General features: G+C 38.0%; 2 protein-coding genes across 2 annotated transcripts; both read right to left on the bottom strand.

Moving 5' to 3' along the window:
- Positions 1–476: 476 nt before the first annotated feature.
- Positions 477–4,135, bottom strand: LOC116293713 (uncharacterized). The gene is made up of 5 exons (XM_089036468.1): positions 3,937–4,135; positions 3,234–3,432; positions 2,657–3,002; positions 2,225–2,281; positions 477–1,400 (listed from the first exon to the last, which is right to left on the bottom strand). The coding sequence occupies exons 1-5, from the start codon at positions 4,047–4,049 to the stop codon at positions 1,087–1,089; spliced, it is 1,029 nt and encodes a 342-aa protein (XP_088892594.1). The 5' UTR covers positions 4,050–4,135; the 3' UTR covers positions 477–1,086.
- Positions 4,136–15,578: 11,443 nt separating this feature from the next.
- LOC116293716 (protein Dr1) lies at positions 15,579–20,387 on the bottom strand. The gene is made up of 7 exons (XM_031701182.2): positions 20,321–20,387; positions 19,046–19,132; positions 18,444–18,538; positions 17,063–17,131; positions 16,946–16,981; positions 16,736–16,807; positions 15,579–16,116 (listed from the first exon to the last, which is right to left on the bottom strand). Exons 1-7 carry the CDS (start codon positions 20,358–20,360, stop codon positions 15,970–15,972), a joined length of 546 nt encoding a protein of 181 aa, XP_031557042.2. The 5' UTR covers positions 20,361–20,387; the 3' UTR covers positions 15,579–15,969.
- Between the last annotated feature and the right edge of the window lie 2,688 nt (positions 20,388–23,075).

The raw sequence follows: 23,075 nt of genomic DNA, 5'->3' as shown, positions 1-23,075 counted from the left end.
ACTTATCAGATGTTCTCGAACCAATAAGGCAGCTCACCCGTCAGGACGTAGCATGGCAGTGGAACAGCCACACACGTCAAGGCGTACCGAACCATAAAGGAGATGTTCTCAATCGCACCATTACTCAAGTACTACAACCCAGAAGAGGAGCTAACTGTAATGTGATCGCGCAAGTGACAAGGTAATTAGTGAGGCGTAACTCTAAAATGGACAGCCTCTTGCATTCATTACCCAAGCATTAACAGACACGGAAACAAGATATACCCCAATAGAGAAAGAAATGCTTGCGGTGGCATCAAACTATAAATGAAATCGATTGCGTAAATGCGGCTTGATTTGAAAATTTAGACATAGGGCAATATAATTCTTAGTTCGTTTTTTTTTCTTTCATTACATAGCGAGAAACGGAAAACCTTTGCTTTAAAAAGTATTTTTTATTTCAATACATTTCTTTACTTTCTATTTTAACCTTTTTGATATACTCTAAAACTTTCTATTTTTGTTTTGATCTAAAATAAATATAAGGAAATTGTTACAAATATTTGTATTGAACGTGATCTCAGAAAAACATTTCTACAATATTTTCATCTGGTAAAAATATTCACCTCATAATGTGGTTGTAAGATAAAATACATGGAAAATATAAAGTAGAGATAAATAAAACTTTAAGAATTTACAAAACATATAAAAAATACCAGGTCCAGAGAGTATATTTGTTCCAAAAAGAATATTTCCAAAGACAGACATACTATGACAAGAAAAATGTTGAATAGATATAAACACATTACAATCAAATTAGAAGAAAAAAACAGTGAATGAAATTCAAAATGACAAAGGCCAGAAAAACTGTGTTAGTGTATTATTTTAGTTTAAGACAATACCCTTACTACATATAGTAGCTTTTGTAAAAGTACATTAAAAATCAATAATATTTGGTTGGTTGTGGTTTCTGATTGTATTTCATACAGGTCAAAAGTGAGAATAGGTTAATCTTTCATTCTTTGTCATCTCCTATCCTCTTTTTTTCAATAAATATATGTTGTTTAAAAAACCATAGGTTTCAACCAACTAGATGAAGCTGTTACATCATATTACATGACAATAACGGTGTGCAAGGTTGCGTTTTCCTAATATTATTAAAGCATTTCCCAGAGCATCATATGATGGGTTAGGACTTGATTCTTTCCAAGACAAAAGCATCTGAAAGGCCTTTTCTCTTGTCCCTGAATAGTTTATGTTGTCTCTTGATATTTCTTGTATGCTACTGTTATCCAGTCCAAGCGTCCTACCAAGATGTTTCCAAATTGAAATGATTTCTTTGGCAAGGTCTTGTAGCTCGCCTTCTGGTGGTGAATGAGAGACATTCTCTTCCATTTTCTGTCTTTTTCTTGGTATACTATCTGTGAAAACAATGTGCAGATAAAGGTACCATCTGTGAAAGAATGTTTTCTCCAGGCATGCAAGGCTCCTATTTTAAATCTTATATTCCCTCAGGGGCAGATCCAGCAATCAAAGAAAGGGTGGGTTGGAAGAAAGGGTGAGCCTGAAAACTTCGTCCTGAGAAAAACCTTCAAGAATGTATGCTAATATGAATATGTTTAAAGAAAATACATCACTTCTTAAAAGGAGTGGGCTGTGGCCTCGTGGGCCTACCACTGAATCCCCCCCTGAGCTTCTCCTTAAAGAAACATTTCCATGCCCATAAATTTAATGCATTCAAGCCAGACAACTGTTGTGAATGAATGGAAAGGAAGATTGGCTACAGACTGTCCAGCAAAACTGATGTTTTCTATGACTGCCATGACCAATTTTCATAAACTAATATTAATTTTGGAGGAAAAAATATATACTTTAATGAGTTTCTGTTTTTATTTGCCATTATGTTAAGTGTAACTTTCATTTTCCATAACTTTTTTAATTTTTAGAAATTTTCCAAAAGCTGATATTCTTATATTTTGACTTAACTTTTAAAAGTAAAATCCAATTGCTGGTCTACCATCAATACTGCATTCTGATTGGATAAGCTACTACTAGGCTATAAGTTATAACCTACTAGTAGCCAAAACTGCCAGCTTTGAAAAACAAAAATTAAAAAACTTTGCATCTATATATTTGACCGATTAGTTGAATTTGAGAAAAGCAATTTTAGTCTTCTCACCCCAGGGCCTATGTAACTCATTTGGGCTCAAGGACTAATTTCTAAATAACCAAAATATTTTCATACCTTTATCAATTTCTTCCCCCTGACTATCTTGTATGGGAAATGCAGTAGGCTTTGTATCTAAATAAAAAAGAAATATGTTACATATTGGTACTAAAATTTGTAACAATATAAAAAGCATTAATTTTATGATCATTCATTTATTGAACAAAAGTATAATAAAAGTCACTAATAATATGAGCAAACAAACATTACTTTGTCGGTTCATTATATGCTAGCTTAGCAAGCTTTAATGCAAAAAAGGAAATTTTCAAAAATGTTGGTCATTAGTAGCCCCCTTTACGTCAGCTGCTACATCCCTATGGATTGTTATCTGTTTGTGTAGCCTAGATCAACATAAGGGTTTTTTCATTTGGAGGATTTTAGAATTTTTCAAATTCACAATCTCATAAAAACTTAATTATTTGAAGAAAACAGAGGTTCAAACTTCCTTACATTTTCCTGTGTTCAGATGAGACAGTACTTCACTGCACAAAACTCCTTTGTTGTATTGTTGTTCTTCACTCCCCTTTTGGTGTATTGCCACCAAATTCAACTTGTAGAATACAGGAGCTCCTGAGGAACCAGTCTCTGTGTCGGCTTTGTAAAGCACAAATGGAGGCATAACTGTCATAATCTTGTCATGACTGAACTCTTGTGGCCTTCCTTTAGGATGCTGTAGTATGAAGACTTCATCTCCTCCACTGATTTTAGGTTCTGGTTTGAATTGGATGGGGTTAACACCAGGGTGGAAAGCTTCAATGTTTTCTTTTTGAACCCCAATAAAGGAGTAATCCAAGTCCTTTGCAATCAATGAAAAATATTTTAGAATTTCTTTTAAGGGTTAGGAAATGTTTACTTGCTAAAGTATAGCCCCAGGAGGAGGGAGATAGAAACAGCCTAGTTATCTGGAACTATATGCTTTAATTTTGAAACCACAATATACTTTGAAGGTGGCTCCATAACAACTGAGAAGGTATATGGTATCTAACCACAACAAGTGACTTGTTGGGTAGATCACAATCAAACGAACCTTATTTGTCTTGAATATCAAATCTGGTCTCAAACTGACTGTTTTAACCTGCTCATTTACATATGATGATTTATCATAATCAAAGATGACCTCTGCCTGGTATGCCTCAATCTCGTTTGATAAAACATGGTTATTGGTGAATATACCATGGCGTTCAGTCTGGTTAATCCGCACTGTACTGTAGAATCCACTGCCACGCCTTAAATAGAAACAAAAAGTGGGTTTTGAAAAAATAGGAAAGTACATGTACTGTATCAACTGACTTTGAGCACCATGCAACTTGTGTATGCAGCTAACTGGACACAGCGTTTTTGAGGAGAAGAATATCATACATAGCAACTTTTCCTGCATTGAAGACACCCTATCCTATCCTGAGCTGCCCTATCCCTTAATGTCCCACCGTAGCCCTTCTTTCACTGCCTCTTTCCCTGTCGTGGTCTCTTAGTTCAAGGACAAAAAATATAGAATAACTAGCTAGAGATTGAAGTGATCTTATTTTAGCTCATCAACATAAATATATTCAATTTTAACGTCTTATCAAATTACTATATCAAACTATTTTAAAACAACCTAGAATTGAAATAAATTAGAGTCAAACTGAATATTTTCCACGTTACCTCAGCCGATCTCTTAGCACGTGCACGTTCTAACGAGACTTTATTGTAAGCTCCTGTGTGTCTACGTGAATAAATAAATTACTTACTTATCTCGTAGTTTGATGTAGCACACAGCTTTAGATCGTTCCATAAATGTATTCATAGACAGCAGACCATCTCCATCACTTATGAGGACTTCTGGAGATTCTCTTGGGTCCATTGAAGGGTAGAAGGTTTTGTTGGAGCCTTTTCTAAAGTCAAATCCTCCTAACTTTTTATCACGAAGGCAGCCATTTTGTTTTTATTCTCCAGATCTCCCTCGCGTAAACTGGGTAGAGCCCAGCCTTCTTTGATAATGCGAGGACACAGGAGACCCAAGCAAGACTTGATTGAGAGGCATTAGTAGGTGGTCGGTGGTAATTCATGTATTCAAACACATTAAAATAACGTCCCATATACGACGTTCCTAACAAAGACGTTCCTTTAATGCACTTTTGAACATTTTATTCCGGAGATCCTCGGTATCGTGCTAAATATCTCGAATATTTTTATATTTGCAAATATTTGTAATTGAAGTTGGATGATGTAAATATGATTGCTCGTGAAAAAGTCATAGAAAGTCATTCAGTCGTTTAAATATTTATATAGCATGCAGTTTGTCAACTTTATTCAAACAGTGCTTTGGTCAGTACTATAAAAATCACTAGAGTAAGAAAACGTCCTTTTGGAATGCACGTCTCGCAGCGATAGATTTATGTACCACGTGATGAGATCAGTTAATTGTGTACCACCTACTCAGGCGGCAGTCAGACACTCAGGAAGCTTGGTAGGGATGTAGGTAGTAGTATTTTCGTAAGCAAAAAAAACAGAAACAAACAGTCATTCCTATTGCCACCATTGCCCTACTCATTTCCTGATAAATGTCACTTCATTCTTGGTATTCAATGGAGGGCAAGTGAGTGCCACAGTGGTAGTATTAGGCATAGTCACATTAGTCACATTGTCAGTTCCTTAATTTACTTGTCCGAGAAGCTGCATGGATTGCTTTACCTGTCTCGTCAGAAAGTACTCTCAAGTGTTCGCAAAAGATCCATGTTTTTCACTTCTTCTTCCCTTTAAATAATCTGACTTTAAATAATAAAATCTCCGAGCCGTAATTCCCAGTGCTTTAGTCCATGCGGACCAACACACCTCCAACCCAGATATCGTACATACAAACTTTCCTCTCTCAGGTTGATTTTTGTCAAACCACTTCAATATCATCTTGCGCTGGAGCGCATAAGTCGGATACTCCTTTCAAAAGTCATCACGGGTCTTCTTTAATTGCTCTAACGACAGCCTCCTTAAGCATTTTTCGCTCCAGCATTTTTCATTTGTAAGTTGTGACGATGATAGCACGGTTGATCTGTGTTTTCCTGCAATCACAAAATGTTCACAAATTTCTGAATTGGTTGTCTGAATTTATTGAAGTACTTTATTTATTGTTACCAACTTTCGCATTCACTTAAATTAATTTCGTGACAATGGATATCGGGAAGGCGTATTTCAACAACAAAGTAGCATATGCCGGCTAAAAGCTGAACCTCTTATACTGTTTTAACAGTTAAAACAGTCTCTCCTTTCCCTAGCTCCTAACTCAGTCGCGTTGATTTTTTTGCCTGTTTTGGTCGCGCGGGGAGTTGGGACAAGTTTGAAGCGTCGTGGAGAGTTAGGGGGAAACTCGACTTGATTGAGTTAAAAGGGAAAAAAGGGACTGTTGCAGCTTCAACAGTCTATATACCTTTTGGTTTTGCAGACTGATCTTGACATTCCATTTGGTCGTCTCTTTGATCCATTTCATCACTGTCGTCTTTAACATCTAAATCAGTTTGAGTCTTGTTTATATCGGCAGCCAATTCTCCTTAGATGTGGAAGGAGTACAGGAAGGCTCGGAACGAAGTTACTTCAGCCTTAAGGAAAGCCAAAGCAACCTATTTTAATCAGATGTTCAATAAAGTCAAAAAATCAAGTGCTTACTGGAATTTAATTAATAAGGCCACAAATCGCACAGTCTGCAAAAGTAAAATTGGCCCTCTCAAAAAAGATGATGGTACTCTCGTATTGACAGACAAGGAGAAAGCTCAGCTGATGAATTCTTATTTTGCTACGATTGGGGAAAACTTAGTAAATACGCTACCAGCATCTGAAGATAACTGTCAACATGATGACGTAGTACTGCAGCATCAACCATCACCATTAGCGATGACATTAATTTCTCACCGCACAGTCCATGAAAAGATCAGTAAACTTAAAGCTAACAAGTCAACCGGACCTGATTGTATCTCACCCAAGATTCTTAAACTTGCGGGAAACGCCATAGTTCCATCACTTGTTGACATTTACAGATATAGCATTGACCACACGACAGTTTTCACGGCTTGGAAGACCGCAAGGCTGACACCAATCTTTAAAAAGGACGATGATACTGACTGTGGTAACTATCGGCCCGTCTCTTTACTTAGTGTCCCGAGTAAGATCTTGGAAAGTGAGGTTAACGACAGACTGGTGCAGCATGTCTTTAAGAACAATAATCTAATCTCAGAAAGGCAATGGGCATATCGTGCTGGATATTCAACAGAACTGTTGTTGGTTCATTTGACGGAGATGTGGAGAAAGGCCGTAGACTCGGGTAAGGTCGTGGCAGTAGCCTTTATCGATTTCAAAAAGGCGTTCGATAGCGTTTCGCACGACATCTTGGGGCGTAAATTGGAAAATAATTTCGGCATCAAAGGTGGCCTATTAGAGTGGATGAAGAGTTATCTAGAAGGAAGACAGCAATTTACTGTGTTGAATGGAGTTACATCTGAACTGCTGCCAGTGTCTACCGGAATTCCTCAAGGATCCGTGTTAGGTCCAACACTCTTTACACTATTTGCTAACGATTTACCATCTGTTGTTGTCTCAGGATCGTCGTATATGTATGCAGATGACACAACAATTTTCTGTATCGGCGAATCTGCAGATATTGCTGTCTCTCATCTCAATAAAGCCTTACGAGAAGTTTATAGCTGGTGCTTGGTCAACCGTTTAACACCACATCCAGGAAAAAGCGAAGTGATGATAATTAGCAGGAAGACCATTACTGGACCGTTAGCTCCTGTGCTTCTGGGCAACTCAGTTTTACGATACGTTTCAGAAACGCGTCTTCTGGGTATGACTGTGGACGACAAGCTTAGTTGGGTACCACATGCGTTGGAACTAAAGAAGAACTTTGTCAACAAATTAGAACTGCTAAAACGTTCAAGATTTCTACCTAAGGATATCTTACGGAACTTCTACTTTAGAGTAATTTTGCCCTCTGTAAAATATGGCTTAGTTTTATGGGGTTCGTGCTGTAATTCAGAAATTTTCAATTCCATTGAGAGATTACATTGTAGGGCAGCTAGGATTATCTTCAATTTACCCAAAGATATGGCGTCATCTGATGTACTTGCATTTGACAAATGGACAACAATTAAGTTAGATTATAAATTAGAAATATTTAAGATTTTTCATAAAGCAAGCAATCGTAGTCTACCAGAATCTTTATCAGAAAGTATTTTTATAAAGCGCAATAGTAAATATTCTTTACGCGGAAATGAAACTCTCGCAATTCCAAGGTTTGAAAGCAGATTTTTAAAGGACTCATTGGTGTATCGAGGCTCAGTTCTATGGAATCTAATAATTTGTAATATTGATAAGGTAACACATTCAAATTTTAAGGACATCAAAGTACAGCTCAGTGCCAAGGACTATTTTATAAATTTCAATTTTGACTCTACTGCCTCGACGTCTCGCTTTAGAAAAAAGGACTTTGTATATATGTAACATTATTTTTATTATGGAGTGAATGTAACTGCGCGGGCTGTTGGACTCGCTATGGGTGGCGGGTGCTGTTCAGATGAGGTGAATGCCTATTGACACGGTGTTCACCGCATTTGTCTGTGTTTTCTGCCCCTGGCGGGTCTAATAGCTTGCGCAGTTTGTGTATGTGAATGTGTGTGAGAATTATATATAAGATATTTAAAGTTATCTAAGTTAATTAGCTATATTTTTACAGATTCATACTTATATTATATTTTATTTATTTAATTTATTTTATGCACGACCCCACAAGCTTTTAGCTTTAAATTTTATCGTGTTTAAATAAAGGTATTCTATTCTATTCTATTCTATGTCAGACTCCTCTAGCTGATTTGTAGATTGGGCAGCAGACTTACAAATGATTGAACCAACAAATTCTCCACTTATATCAGAGTCTGTATCACTAGCAGTCTTGTTTATATATATATCGGCAGCCAATTCTCCTTCAATATCAGAATAGTCCTCTAGCTGATTTATAGATTGGGCTGCAGACTCACAAAAGATTGAGCCAACAAGTTCTCCCGCACTTATATCAGAGTCTGTATCACTAGCAGTCTTGTTCATATCGGCAGCCAATTCTCCTTCAATATCAGAATAGTCCTCTAGCTGATTTGTAGATTGGGCAGCAGACTTACAAAAGATTGAGCCAACAAGTTCTCAACTTATATCAGAGTCTGTATCACTAGCAGTCTTATTCATATCGGCAGCCAATTCTCCTTCAATATCAGAATAGTCCTCTAGCTGATTTGTAGATTGGGCAGCAGACTGACAAAAGATTGCCGCGGCCCCACCACTTTTTGCGCTAAAAAGAAAAATGATTAAAGTAAAAACAAACACTTGAAACAAGTCAAATACTATGATTTTATTCCTTTTTGGTTTTTCAATACTTTTCAACATGCTCCGCAGTCCCTGGGTCTTCAATGACAAGTTTTTTTAAACAATCTAAAAAAATATAACCTTTGAAAAAGGAGTACGTGAAAGACTATATTGGAGTAGTAGAGAAAGAGAAAGCGAAGATTCTTTTTGAATTTCTGTCGTTGGGTTCGAATCCAACCGTATCCAGATAACTAAATTTTCTATTTTTTAAAGCATTATCTCGAATTTAGCACCGATATAGTTTTTTAGAAACAACTGATCTAGCATGCAACAACTCGTTTAACATGCAGCAACTCATTCGTTTAACATGCAGCAACTCATTTAACATGCAGCAACTCGTCTAACATGCAGCAACTCATTTAACATGCAGCAACTCGTCTAACATGCAGCAACTCGTCTAACATGCAGCAACTCGTCTAACATGCAGCAACTCGTCTAACATGCAGCAACTCATTTAACATGCAACAACTCGTCTAACATGCAGCAACTCGTCTAACATGCAGCAACTCGTCTAACATGCAGCAACTCGTCTAACATGCAGCAACTCATTTAACATGCAGCAACTCGTCTAACATGCAGCAACTCGTCTAACATGCAGCAACTCATTTAACATGCAGCAACTCGTCTAACATGCAGCAACTCGTCTAACATGCAGCAACTCGTCTAACATGCAGCAACTCATTTAACATGCAGCAATTCGTTTCTTATTTGCAGCAACTCCTTTCTTATTTGCAGCAATTGCAACTCGTCTCAAATGCAGCAACTCTTCTAAGATGCAGCAGTTCGTTTCTAGACCCCTTGCACTGAATCCCTCGAGGAATTCTTCTGTGGGACAAAACAATGGATTTTTTTTTTTTTTTTGCAAAAGAAAAGACGTCTTATTGTTTTGTCCCCCAGAACAATTCCTCTAGGAATTCAATGCAAAGGGTCTATTTGTGTTTAAATCAGTGCTGCATGCCTCCGTTATGAGCCACCGTAAATATTGCATAAACCGATAACTGTCAATCAAGGGCGAGCCCAATCGTCGCATATTTACTAAACAAGAATGAATGAAACTACAAGCCTTATCAATTTTTCCTTCTTTTTCTTCAAGCTAAAAATAATGATAAAAACATTTGCAGCAACGAAAGACAAGCTCTCTACCTCGCATTCAACGCCGCTCTCCATTCCGCCACCTCACATGTATATGTAGAATATACACTTGCAGGTATTCAGGGCTTAATATTCTGCTTACGGAGCTCAGTTATCCCTTTAAAGAGCTCAAATATTGTCACTGTAAAAATCTGAGTCAGTTTCACATCGCATCGGTTCTGTAAAAATAGTTCATGAAGCGACATCTGTTGACATCCTTCGTGTAGCACAAACACGCCAATTCAAAAAAAATTTGCGGATACGAAAATGTTTGCGTCCACACGCAGCGTATTCGAATCGTTTTCACCGTCCACACGTATCCGACACGTATCCGTTATCCAAGTTGACCAGACTTCGGAACAGGACTTCGGATAACATCGGCTATCCTCGCCATGCGCCGTCAGCTGTGCACATGGGATCCGAAAGTAATCCGAAGTCTTACAACCCTTACACCGGGATGAACTTTATGTTAGTTAAAACTCATCAACTAATAAGTTTGGGCTAGGTACCAGTGCGGGGTCCGGTTACGCGAGTATATCCCCCAGCAAGGAGGTAACCATGGCAACCGGGCCACAACCCAACACTGGTGCCTGCATGTCACACTGTTAAAACAGTGGAGATAATACTTACCTATGATGACTGAACTTAACCATATAGAGGAGGGAGGGAGGGGCAAATTGTACGATGGCAAGGATGCAAAGATGGCATACAAGCTACAAGCCAGCTAGTGAACACGCCACCCGGAGCGTGGGCGCATGCGTAGCATGGATGGTCCGCTGGCCAACGTTGCTTAGGCTAGCAGGCTTAGTTGTGGTTTTAACTTTGCCTAAATTACATTTAGCCCCATTTAAAACTCATCAACTAATAAGTTTGGGCTAGGTACCAGTGCGGGGTCCGGTTACGCGAGTATATCCCCCAGCAAGGAGGTAACCATGGCAACCGGGCCACAACCCAACTTCCGACCTCGACCAAGGGTGCTTGGTAGAGAACATGTGACCGGTTACCATGGGACCTTCCTACCAAACGAAGTCCAAGCACCCAGGACCAAGTAATAAAACAAAAGCAACAGAGGGGCACAAACGCTAATCTCTAGTCTAGCAATGAGCCTTTAATGTGTAGTTAACACGATTTGCCGAAGCCAGAGAGGCTACCGGGGTTCTAATATAAACCCTAAAGGCATCGCTTGACCAACGGCCTAGTGTTTGAATTAGGTGGTCTGGGACGCCGTTGTGGGGGGCTACTGTGGCCGTGCTGATGCGGAAACTGTGGCTGGAGTAGTTGCCAGGGACATTGCCTACCTTCAGAATGTCCATAAGCCCGTTGGTGCTGAAGAGATCGTGCGACTGAGAGGCAAAACAGATTGAAGGAGGAAGAGTGGGCCAGGTGAATCACCACGAGTGGCCAGATACTTAATTGACGCATCCACCGCACACAAGGGAGAGTTTGCTTTGCCATTGTATATGAAACACCCTTAGCGAAACAGGCCCATGATACACGACACCTTTGCTGTGCGAGAGTGGAGGATTGCTGTAACTGCTTCGTTGTCAGTTCTAAAAAGTATGTGGTGCTAGGGCCAACCATAACCCCAAACATGACCTGCGATGATAATATGGAAAGGCTCTTTCTACGTGATGGATAAAGCTGTTGGTTCACGGAACCGAGACCGTTAAACCAGTCCTCGCCCCAGAATATTCCATAACCTAGGGCAACCGAGGCATCCGATGTCACGACGATCGAGGGAGGGTGAGATAAACCTGAGTAAAGCCAGAAGTTAACGCCATTCCAGGACTCCAAAACATTTCGCCACCAGCTCAAATCTAAATGAAATTCGGAATTAAGTCGAATGGGGTGACGGTGGTTCCTGAAGCAGGACAGGGTAATGATCCTGCGTCGAATACAGGCGCGACCCGGCCAAACGACTTTGGCTGCGTGGTGGCACCATCGACGATCGGCCCAGGAGTCCAAAAGAAGTTGCAAACGGGTAAGCTTCTTCGTTGGGAGGCGGGCAGTTGATTAACTGAGTTGAGCTAGATCCCTAGCACTACCGGGGTGGAAGACGGACCCTCACACTTCTTGGGATGTAAAGGTAAGTTGCTATCGAATTGCGACAAGCCAAACTGCCGAGATGCCAAGCCGTTTAATAGACAAACGAACAGCTGCGGCATAGGGCAGCATGATAGGAGAAACGCAGGAGTACTACGCGAAGCGAATGGACGAAGTTTAAGGTAAAGCAATGCTACGCAGAGAAAGTCGAGGCGTAAGTAGTACTATGCGACATGCAGACTATCGAAGGGAAGGGGAATACCAAGACAAGCAATATGACAAGCAAAATAGTCTTCGCGAGGGCGATGGTGGTAGCGAAGCCAATGCAATGCGACAAACCAACTGTCGTAGCAATGTAGAAAATATTGAAGTACTGCATATCAACAATTAAAACGCCGAGCAAACTGTTTTAGCAATAGAGAAGATATCATCAATGATGGATACAACGGTAAAACGACAAGCAAACTGTTTTAGCAATAGAGAGGATATCATCAATGATGGATACATCGGTAAAACGCCGAGTCAACTGTTCTAGCAATAGAGAAGATATCATCAATGATGGATACATGGATAAACGACAAGCAAACGTAGGGGTATAGCGAATCATGTGATAATAATAATAATACGACAAGCACACTGTCGTAGCAAAATAGCAATAATGATGAAGAATGCAATAATAATGCGACAATCAAACTGTCGTGGCGAAGTAGCAACAATATGTGGTGAATGCAATAATAATACGACAAGCAAGCTGTTGTAGCAATAGCCAACGGTTGACGCAAAATAGAAGTGTCAAAAGTGGTGAATACCATACGACAAGCAAAACAGCCCTAGCAATATATCAACATAATAATTAGTGATAAATGCGATAATAATTCGACAATAAGTTATGAATGCAATAGTAATAAGACAAGCAAAATGTCGTAGCAAAATAGAAATAATAAGGACGAACGCAATAATAATACGACAAGCACACTGTCGTAGCAAAATATGAATAATAATGACGAATGCAACGATAATACGACAAGCACACTGTCGTAGCAAAATAGCAATAATGATGAAGAATGCAATAATAATGCGACAATCAAACTGTCGTGGCGAAGTAGCAACAATATGTGGTGAATGCAATAATAATACGACAAGCAAGCTGTTGTAGCAATAGGCAACGGTTGACGCAATATAGAAGTGTCAAAAGTGGTGAATACCATACGACAAGCAAAACAGCCCTAGCAATATATCAACATAATAATTAGTGATAAATGCGATAATAATTCGACAATAAGTCATTAATGCAATAGTAATAAGACAAGCAAAATGTCGTAGCAATGTAGCAACAATAAAGACGAATGCATTGATAATACGACAAGCACACTGTCGTAGCAAAATATGAATAATAATGACAAATGCAACGATAATACGACAAGCACACTGTCGTAGCAATAGGCAACGGTACGGTTGACGCAATATAGAAGTGTCAAAAGTGATGGATACCATATTAATACGACAAGCAGAACAGCCGTAGCAATATATCAACATAATAATTAGTGATAAATGCGATAATAATTCGACCAAAAGTGTCGAAGCAATAAGCAAAATAAGAGATGACATAAGGGCTTACAATAATTTTTTTTTTTTGATTTCTACATTTCTGCAAGTACCGGCAAGGAGTGTATTAAAGGCGACACATATCTACCCTTGTTCCACGAGATGCAGACTGGTTTGGTCAGTTGTGTTTCTCGAAAGGCTTATCGAGTGGGGGAGCCAACAGCGTTCGCCGAACAGGCGATGAGTGCGGAGGATCAACAACTTATATCTTGTGAGATCAGCCCATCTATTGGGGAAATACAGTGTGGGTCAGAACAAGCATGTAGATAGAAAAGGCCTCCATCCAGCTAAGGATATCTTCTATGAGGCGTTTGTTTTTCTTCGTCTTGGATGATAACACCAGCCGGCCGTCCAACATCTGTTGTGGTTCGTCCTCAGTTGCTGGAGTGAGGTTAGCGAGCAGACAAGTCGCTCAGATCGATAAACCGCCCAGTGACAGTCTGGGTAACGAGCTTCGGTGGTACTGGCGAGTGACCCAGACCAACGACAAATGCCCATTGAGTAGCTCGAAGTCGTTGTTGTGTTCGCTGGGGCGAACGAGGTTGGTTGTTCTCTGTTTGCTATAGCTGACACAACGGCGGCTTGAATAACCTCTAGCAATTCGGCAGAAATTGGAGAAGACTGTGGAAACGGTGGATCGGCCATTGCTATTAACTGGGTAGTCCAAAAGCGATAAAAGCAAGCGACAAAGAAATGCAAATTGTACGATGGCAAGGATGCAAAGATGGCATACAAGCTACAAGCCAGCTAGTGAACACGCCACCCGGAGCGTGGGCGCATGCGTAGCATGGATGGTCCGCTGGCCAACGTTGCTTAGGCTAGCAGGCTTAGTTGTGGTTTTAACTTTGCCTAAATTACATTTAGCCCCATTTATATCGTATGTCATTTAACTATATTTTTCGCTAGTTAAATAAGATATGAAGTATATAATATCTGGGTAAACGCGATGGCATAGTGTCTACTGCTTATTAATATGCAGTAGACACAAAAACCACCCAGAACAACACAGGAGCAAGGTATGTTCAATTTGTTTTGTAAAAAATTACATATTTTTTCGTCCCATACATTTACTGTTATTGATATCATACAAACCACAAATACATTGCTTGGGCTGCCTGTGATTTTAATAGCTCATAAGGATTTAGAAATTTTATATATTTGACTTATTACTTTGCAAAGATGAAACTGTGCACGTTTACTAGTTCCCTGGTGATCTTTCAGTTGGTAATAAAATAATAATGTATGGGTAAATGCAAATCTGTTTTGCAAAATGCTGGTCCAAAATGTTTTGTTAGAGCACCTTAGAGTGATTTAGGCATAAATTACACTGTCATGTATGACATATATAATATATAATTATCAAACTCATGAATAATTCATGAGGAAAACACAACAGAAATCACGACCGTGAAGAGTGTTGTAAATCTGATACAAAACTGTGTTCATTTGCATAAACTTTAAGTTGGATTTTCTTGGCCAAATTCACTTTAATTTTGAAAATTTTAGTGAAACACAAAGGAACTAACCTAGACGTTTGATAAGTCATATACAGTATTCGTGTCCGTGTTGTATCAGATATACAATCACTCGGCTACGCCTCGTGGTTGTATATCTGATACAACACGGCCACTCATACTGTATATATTACATATACCAATAAATACACTTTATCCATGATGAAATAAAACAAATTTACTATCATTGATATGGCTATTAAACTATTTATATACTTAATATACAAAAATGAGTTAAAGTTGGGAGAAAGTACACTGGGTTAAAATTAGTAAAGTTATTGCTGGATAAGCCTGTAGATCCGATTTTGTTCAAATGCTGATCACCATGAGCAGTAAACCAGAAATAAAGATATTGAAAGCTTACAATATTCAGCTGATAAACATTCTGCATGAGACAGGGAATGACGACACGTGAAAAACAGCAATTGAATGGGATTGAGAACTGTGCAATTTTCATGCCATATCAAAGGCACACCTTTATAAAGCCATTAAGGGACCATTCATTTTTTATTAGGGATGGGGTGGTGTGGGGGGGGGGGGGGGGGGGGGGAAGCAGCTTCATTGTTTCATTTTAGTTTTACATTCTGTTTATTGCAAAAGTGCTTTGTGACTGGGAGTGTTTGTTTGGTCCCCTCTTGAGTGTAATTCTTTTAATGATCTCCCCCCCCCCCTAAATATTAGACTTTATAACAAACCCAAACTTCATAACAGACCTCTTTATATTAGCTTGGGTGTAATGTTTTCCCATTTCAGACCACATGTCATTCCCTAGAGTATAATTCCTTTGTATAAATGTTGAGCATGAAAAAACACATACATATGGATACAACTCAAGCAAGGAATCTTATTCTCAAGAGAATGGCACGTGGTCTGAAATGGTAAAACATTATGCCCCAGCTATAGAGACATACTTCGTTCAAACGACCTTAAATCTAAATTCGCATTCTTGCACTATGGAAATTAATGCATAACGTTGAACATATATTAAAACACTAAGCGGATGTATTGGTACTGGAGATGAAAACTGAATTTATATACATATAGTTTCTCTTTCTTCTTGTTCTCTTTCTTCTTCATATCTCAATTTATTTACAGTGGTTGTCCAGTTGGTGGGGGGTTGCTGACACTTTTGTTTTGTTGTGATGCAGTCAGATTTTGTTGTTGTTGCTGCTGCTGTTGTTGATGTAATGCTAAAGCTTGTGCTTGTTGAAGCTGCATTAGTTCTTCTTGTTCAGCCTATGATTTAACAATCAAGCACAAATGAAAGAAAATCAAATTGTGCAGCAGTTGATATTTTGGTATGATCAGTCACAATGAATACAGGCAAGTAATCAGGGAAACAAAAGAGCAATAGAGGCTTTGCACCATCACGCGATGGCTGCCATGTGAGAAGGCAGGAACAATAATTGAATCTGGTCTAATCTGAATTACAAAAAGATTTTTAGTTTCCAGGGGAAAAGACTATTGTTGTACCTCCTGTCATCATGGCTGCCATCTTGTTTATATGTTTTTATTTTTTGTTTGCATCTCATCAGCCAAAGACTCTTTAGAATTATTACAAATAAGCCATTAGAAATGTGATCAACAAGACTAAAGTATTTTTGTGATAATCCTGAGTCCATATGTAATACTAATATATGTACTTATATTTACTGCACTAGAGTGCACGCACTAAAACAGTGAACATTAAATAGTACTAATTAGTACTATTTCATACACAATCCTTTGTTTCCTATTGTTTAATTATCACTATATAGTGCTAAAAATTAGTATTTGTTTCACGGATTTAGTGTGAGGCCTCTAATATTGACTGTATCTATTTAACATAACTTGTCAAAAAATCTTAAATACATACCTGGGCCTGCTGCATTCTAGCCTGCTGGAAAAGTTCCTGTTGTTGTCTCAGTAGTTCTTCTTCAGGTATTCCCTAATTTAATTACTCAGATGTGAGCATTTACATGGTCAAACAAACAAACTAATGTAGCTGTAAAAATCCATTAATTTATATTCAATTCACATATGTAATTAAATCATCAATGGTATCATCCATGTTCAAATAACTTACTAGATGTTCCAGCTTTGTGCTAGCTCTCCTCTTATTCTATGAGGGAAATGCAAAAGGATAAAGGTTAGAATAAGTTAGAACAATTAGTTTATAAAATAATCTGTAGTTAGGACTTACTGCTGCTTGTGTTTTGCAATCTGCTAAAACGGATTTGACTTCCTCAATGTAACTTTGAAATCCAAGTGCCTGTATAAAGAAATAATAGCACAAGTGTTAAAATGTTATCCCATACGATGTGAAAAATTAGCCATTCAGTGGGGCTGTTTTAAGGGGACAGGCATCCCAGCCACTTTTTAGACAAATTTGATAGGAAATATAGGCTGTGCAAGTTCTAAATATAGGAAAATATAGGATTTTTTTTCCAAAAATATAAGCACTTTATAGGAGCTAAGATAGCTTTTCGGTGGCGTAACAAGGGATCGGCCATAAAAAAAAAACAGAACCAAAAAAACAAAAAAAGAAAAAAAAGGGGGGGGGGGGGCATTTTATTTCCTTCGCCAAATATGCTAAACAGTGTAAAATATAAATGTATCAATCAGCAGTCGTTCTATTTATAGGAAATATAGGAGGTTTCTTTAAATATAGGCTCTTTATAGGATCCTATACAAATTATAGGAAATATAGGAAATATAGGAGGTCTAGGATGCCTGAGGGGACGAAATAGATGTGAAATGTCATGTCCCGTAAAACAGTCCCAAAATGCAAATGAAATGCCAACTCCACCAAGTTTTTTCCTAAGCCTCTGAATTGCTAGTAGATGGTAAAAGTATGTCTGGGTTGTTAGTGCATGAGTAAAAATAACAGATGGTCAATGGCTGGACATGATGACCAGCCACATGGAGGAGATCGTGATCTGCAGTCAATGTGACTGGTCGGCCAGCCAAGTGTCTGTTGACTTGCCACTATTATTAGTCTTTGGTGATAAAGAGAATATTCTTTTCTTATTCAAGCAGTGAGCGCCAAAAACTGTTTTCTTGAAGAAAGGCTGTTGTACAAGGCTAAAATCTTGTTTTTCAGAAAGTTTAACTTCTTTGGAAGTGGAGATGACTGATGAAAGTGGAATCAAAGTGTTAACCCAAAGCAAAACTTTTATTCGAAAATGAGGTTTAGGCCTTCATTTGCTTATTTCCCATGTATTTTCTATAAAACAGCCTGTACAAAGCAACATTCTAGCACAAATGCAGCAAAACACCTTTGTACAATTGAAAATACCGCTTAAAACGGGCATTTTATCATGGTACATCAGTTTCTAACTGTTTAAAAAAGATTTTGAGTTTTAACTCAAAACGAAAATTGGGAAAGTCTAGTTTTTGGCACTTTTTGCCATTATTGCTCATTATTGAAAAAAAATTCCTCTTAATTAATAACAATGATTTTCAGAGAAAATTACATTGTATGGGCCATTTAAAGTTAACATTTGGCTAGAATAATTGTTATTTTGTATTGAGTGTGGTATTACAGTTCAAGCATATTAATTACATGGTCATAATTTACCTACCTCAAGTGCAAGAAGAACATGATCAGGAGATATTGTTTTCTTGGTTTGACGACCACAAACATCATTTGCCTCAGAAGACACAAGATGTATAAATTCTATTACAGGGGAAAAATACATAGCAAAGTTACTCAAATAGATGCTTAGTTAAGAAAAGTTTTACAGGACATTTTGGTGGCAATGCATTATTGCATGTGCTGCATTTGTATAGGAAAGGCGAGTGCAATTACAAGAACTTTCAAAACATTACTTGTGTCTATTAATTTCCAAATGGTAATCAAGATCATGCAGTTTTTCGTTTATAGTTCACTCAACAAAATTTCAGTAAAAAATACGAAGCGATGCCGTTCATCTTTGTCTATTTGGCAGCCGATTTTCAGTCCATCGTGCAACTGAAATGCACAAAAAAGATTAGTTCTCATTAGTTTTTACGGCTTTTTTTTGCCGCTGTTGAGATTGTTTTGGCCATGTTTCCATAGCGACTTAATTCAGTAATCCTACGGAGTACAATTAACGCTATAGTTGTACTCCTCTTGACCAATCAGAGTCGAGTAATTTTGTTGAGTGTACTATAATAATAGTAATATTTCACAGTATTTATTTACCTGTACAACAGTCAAGAATCAGCTCTCTGGCATCATTGGAGACTCTCATATTTGGTATCAACTCCTTGATCATTTTATTAACAGCAGCTGTAAAACAGCAAGAACAAAGCATCCACAAGAAACCGATGTAGAATTTATTTTAATTGTAAAGCCTAGCTATTTTAATATAATAGTCCCTTTCACAGTTCTCTGTGCTATTTTGAGAGGAAGCTGTGCCTTTGCAACAAAAAATACACTACAGACGTATTTCACTAATAATGTTTACCACAAATTAATGGAGTAAATAATTGATTTCAAAACATTTTCGTTACAAACCACGAAAATGTTACATTAATAATATTTAATACATCAAAATTATTTTGAAATTAAAAGGACAAACTAAATGAAAAGGACAAAATAGTAATGGTATGATGAATGCTTTCTGTCTGAAATCCATAACATTTAATAGCAGATATCGGAGTTACACTCTATTACCTTCAAACAATTGTTACATTTGGGTCAGTTTCTATACATTTGATACCAATCTTTATTGAGGGAAGCTCTTTAACAAAAGTGATTTTCAAAAATGGCCTAAAAATTTCAAAGATGCCCTGTATTGACCCAAATGCCTCCACTTGAAACAATTGTTTGAAGGCAACAGAGTGTACTCCGATGTCTGCTATTTTCAAAAGATCTGCCAGCGAAAACTACTCTCCATTCGTAAACATCATTTTGTTAAAGTATCTGTAAGTAGGGCTTAAAACTCATTAATTATGCAACTAATATAATGTAATTCACATGTTAGAGTGCTCACACTAAATCCGTGAAACAAATACTAATTTTTAGCACTAAGTAGTGATAATTAAACAATAGAAAACAAAGGATTCTGTATGAAATAGTACTAATTAGTACTATTTAATGTTCACAGTTTTAGTGCGTGCACTCTAACATCTTTTTTATATCGGTCTCCATAATATTAGCCCGATATGAAAAAATATGTTAAAACTTAAGCTAACAAGAAACTAGAGGCCTAGCTAACATCTTTAAACTACGTACTGCAGAAGGCGTAAAGTTCCTAGCAGAATGTTTGACTAAGGTGTATAAAATCAAAGTCTAAAGAATCTAGACGTTATATGATTTTTAAAAGATAAGACTACGTTAGAAGCGAGAAACAGGATAGGGATGAAATATTAAGGGTATGAAACCACATTTACTCACATCCAAGATTATAATAGATGTACTAAATGCGCTCATTACGATAATCGGGTGTTATGAAGTTAAAATAATTGCACTTACCTCTCGGTAAAGTCACATCATCATCCACTCCCTCCGCCATCTTGAAACAAAAACACTCTCTATCCTGTACCAGGCTTTCTTCGAGTTGGCTTACACAGGAAGCCCAATTTATTCAAGCTCGTGGGTTTTCAATAGCTGCCATGTTGGATAAACAGTATAAGAAAGTTGACCCGTGTTGTTCGATATTTGGATCCATTCGATTTTCACCCTTGTTATTCGATGGTTGGATCCATTCGATTTTGATCCGTATTCTTTGCTATATTCAACCATTCGATTTTGAACCATGTTTTTCCATAATTGCGTCTATTCGATTTTGACCCGCGTAATTCGATCATTGGATCCATTCGATTTTGACCCGTGTTATTCGATGATTGGATGCATTCGATTTTGACCCGCGTTAATCGCTATAATCAACCATTCGATTTTGATCCGTGTTATTCCCTATACTCAACCATTCCATTTTGACCCGTGTTATTCGATAACTGGATCCATTCGATTTTGACCCGTGTTATTCGATAATTGGATCCATTCGATTTTGACCCGTGTTATTCGATAGTTGGGTCCATTCGATTTTGACCCGTGTTATTCGATAATTAGATCCATTCGATTTTGACCCGTGTTATTCGATAACTGGATCCATTCGGTTTTGAACCGTGTTATTCGATAATTGGATCCATTCGATTTTGACCCGTGTTATTCGATAATTGGATCCATTCGATTTTGACCCGTGTTATTCGATAATTGGATCCATTCGATATTGACCCGTGTTATTCGATAATTGGATCCATTCGATTTTGACCCGTGTTATTCGATAATTGGATCCATTCGATTTTGACCCGTGTTATTCGATAATTGGATCCATTCGATTTTGACCCGTGTTATTCGATAATTGGATCCATTCGATTTTCACCCGTGTTATTCCATAGTTGGGTCCATTCGATTTTGACCCGTGTTATTCGATAGTTGGGTCCATTCGATTTTCACCCGTGTTATTCGATAGTTGGGTCCATTCGATTTTGACCCGTGTTACTCGATAATTAGATCCATTCGATTTTGACCCGTGTTATTCGATAATTGGATCCATTCGATTTTGACCCGTGTTATTCGATAACTGGATCCATTCGATTTTGACCCGTGTTATTCGATAATTGGATCCATTCGATTTTGACCCGTGTTATTCGATAATTGAATCCATTCGATTTTGACCCGTGTTATTCGATAGTTGGGTCCATTCGATTTTGACCCGTGTTATTCGATAATTGGATCCATTCGATTTTGACCCGTGTTATTCGATAATTGGGTCCATTCGATTTTCACCCGTGTTATTCGATAGTTGGGTCCATTCGATTTTGACCCGTGTTATTCAATAATTGGATCCATTCGATTTTGACCCGTGTTATTCGATAGTTGGGTCCATTCGATTTTGACCCGTGTTATTCGATAATTGGATCCATTCGATTTTGACCCGTGTTATTCGATAATTGGATCCATTCGATTTTGACCCGTGTTATTCGATAGTTGGGTCCATTCGATTTTGACCCGTGTTATTCGATAATTGGATCCATTCGATTTTGACCCGTGTTATTCGATAGTTGGGTCCATTCGATTTTCACCCGTGTTATTCGATAGTTGGGTCCATTCGATTTTGACCCGTGTTATTCAATAATTGGATCCATTCGATTTTGACCCGTGTTATTCGATAATTGGGTCCATTCGATTTTGACCCGTGTTATTCGATAGTTGGGTCCATTCGATTTTGACCCGTGTTATTCGATAATTGGGTACATTCGATTTTCACCCGTGTTATTCGATAATTGCATCCATTCCATTTTGACCCGTGTTATTCGATAATTGGATCCATTCGATTTTGACCCGTGTTATTCGATAATTGGATCCATTCGATTTTGACCCGTGTTATTCGATAATTGGATCCATTCGATTTTGACCCGTGTTATTCCATAGTTGGGTCCATTCGATTTTGACCCGTGTTATTCGATAATTGGATCCATTCGATTTTCACCCGTGTTATTCGATAGTTGGGTCCATTCGATTTTGACCCGTGTTACTCGATAATTGGATCCATTCGATTTTGACCCGTGTTATTCGATAATTGGATCCATTCGATTTTGACCCGTGTAATTCGCTATACTCTACCATTGAGGTTTTTTTTTTGGTTCGCTTTTTTGTTAAGTTTTTTTTTTTTTTTTTTTTTGTCATGTCGACCAACAGGTGTCACGTTCTTTGACGTTTCATTCACTAGGGCAATCAGAAATATGGTTTGAAAAAGTTGTGAAAGAATGCCAAAGAAAGCCGGTAAGTTTTTACACAGTTAAGTAGAGAGGGAACTGCATGGTTTTTAATCTAGTTATGATAAATACTTTAATTATAGATCATATAATAAAAAATAGATACTAAGAGTGAAGCAAGTTGTTGTTTTAGAAATAATACTCAAGGGAGCCGACACGTGATTTGAAATGGGAAGAGTGAGAGCATCATCCATGATGAGAGACAGACTGACAGGATAAACATGAATTCCAAGGAAAAAACCATTTGTTTTGAAAACCGCCTGACTTAACCGTGAGTGCATTCGTTTATTTACTTCTTATTCAGTATTGGCATTTCGTTTTTAGATTTTTAGTCAGCTGCCAATCTCATACCCAGAGTCTTCCTGGTCCTTCCTGTCGTCAGTACATGACTGGGACAGCGCCACGCTGACGATAGGAAGGCGCCTGGAGTACTCTGGGTACTAGATTTG

Source organism: Actinia tenebrosa, unplaced genomic scaffold (assembly GCF_029948245.1).
Source record: "Actinia tenebrosa isolate PJP-AT-01 unplaced genomic scaffold, QUT_ActTen_1.0 PGA_scaffold4__44_contigs__length_22323623, whole genome shotgun sequence".
NCBI classification, from domain to species: Eukaryota; Metazoa; Cnidaria; class Anthozoa; order Actiniaria; family Actiniidae; genus Actinia; species Actinia tenebrosa.
The sequence above is the reverse complement of the archived record's forward strand: the minus strand, read 5'-3'. Positions and strand labels throughout refer to the sequence as shown.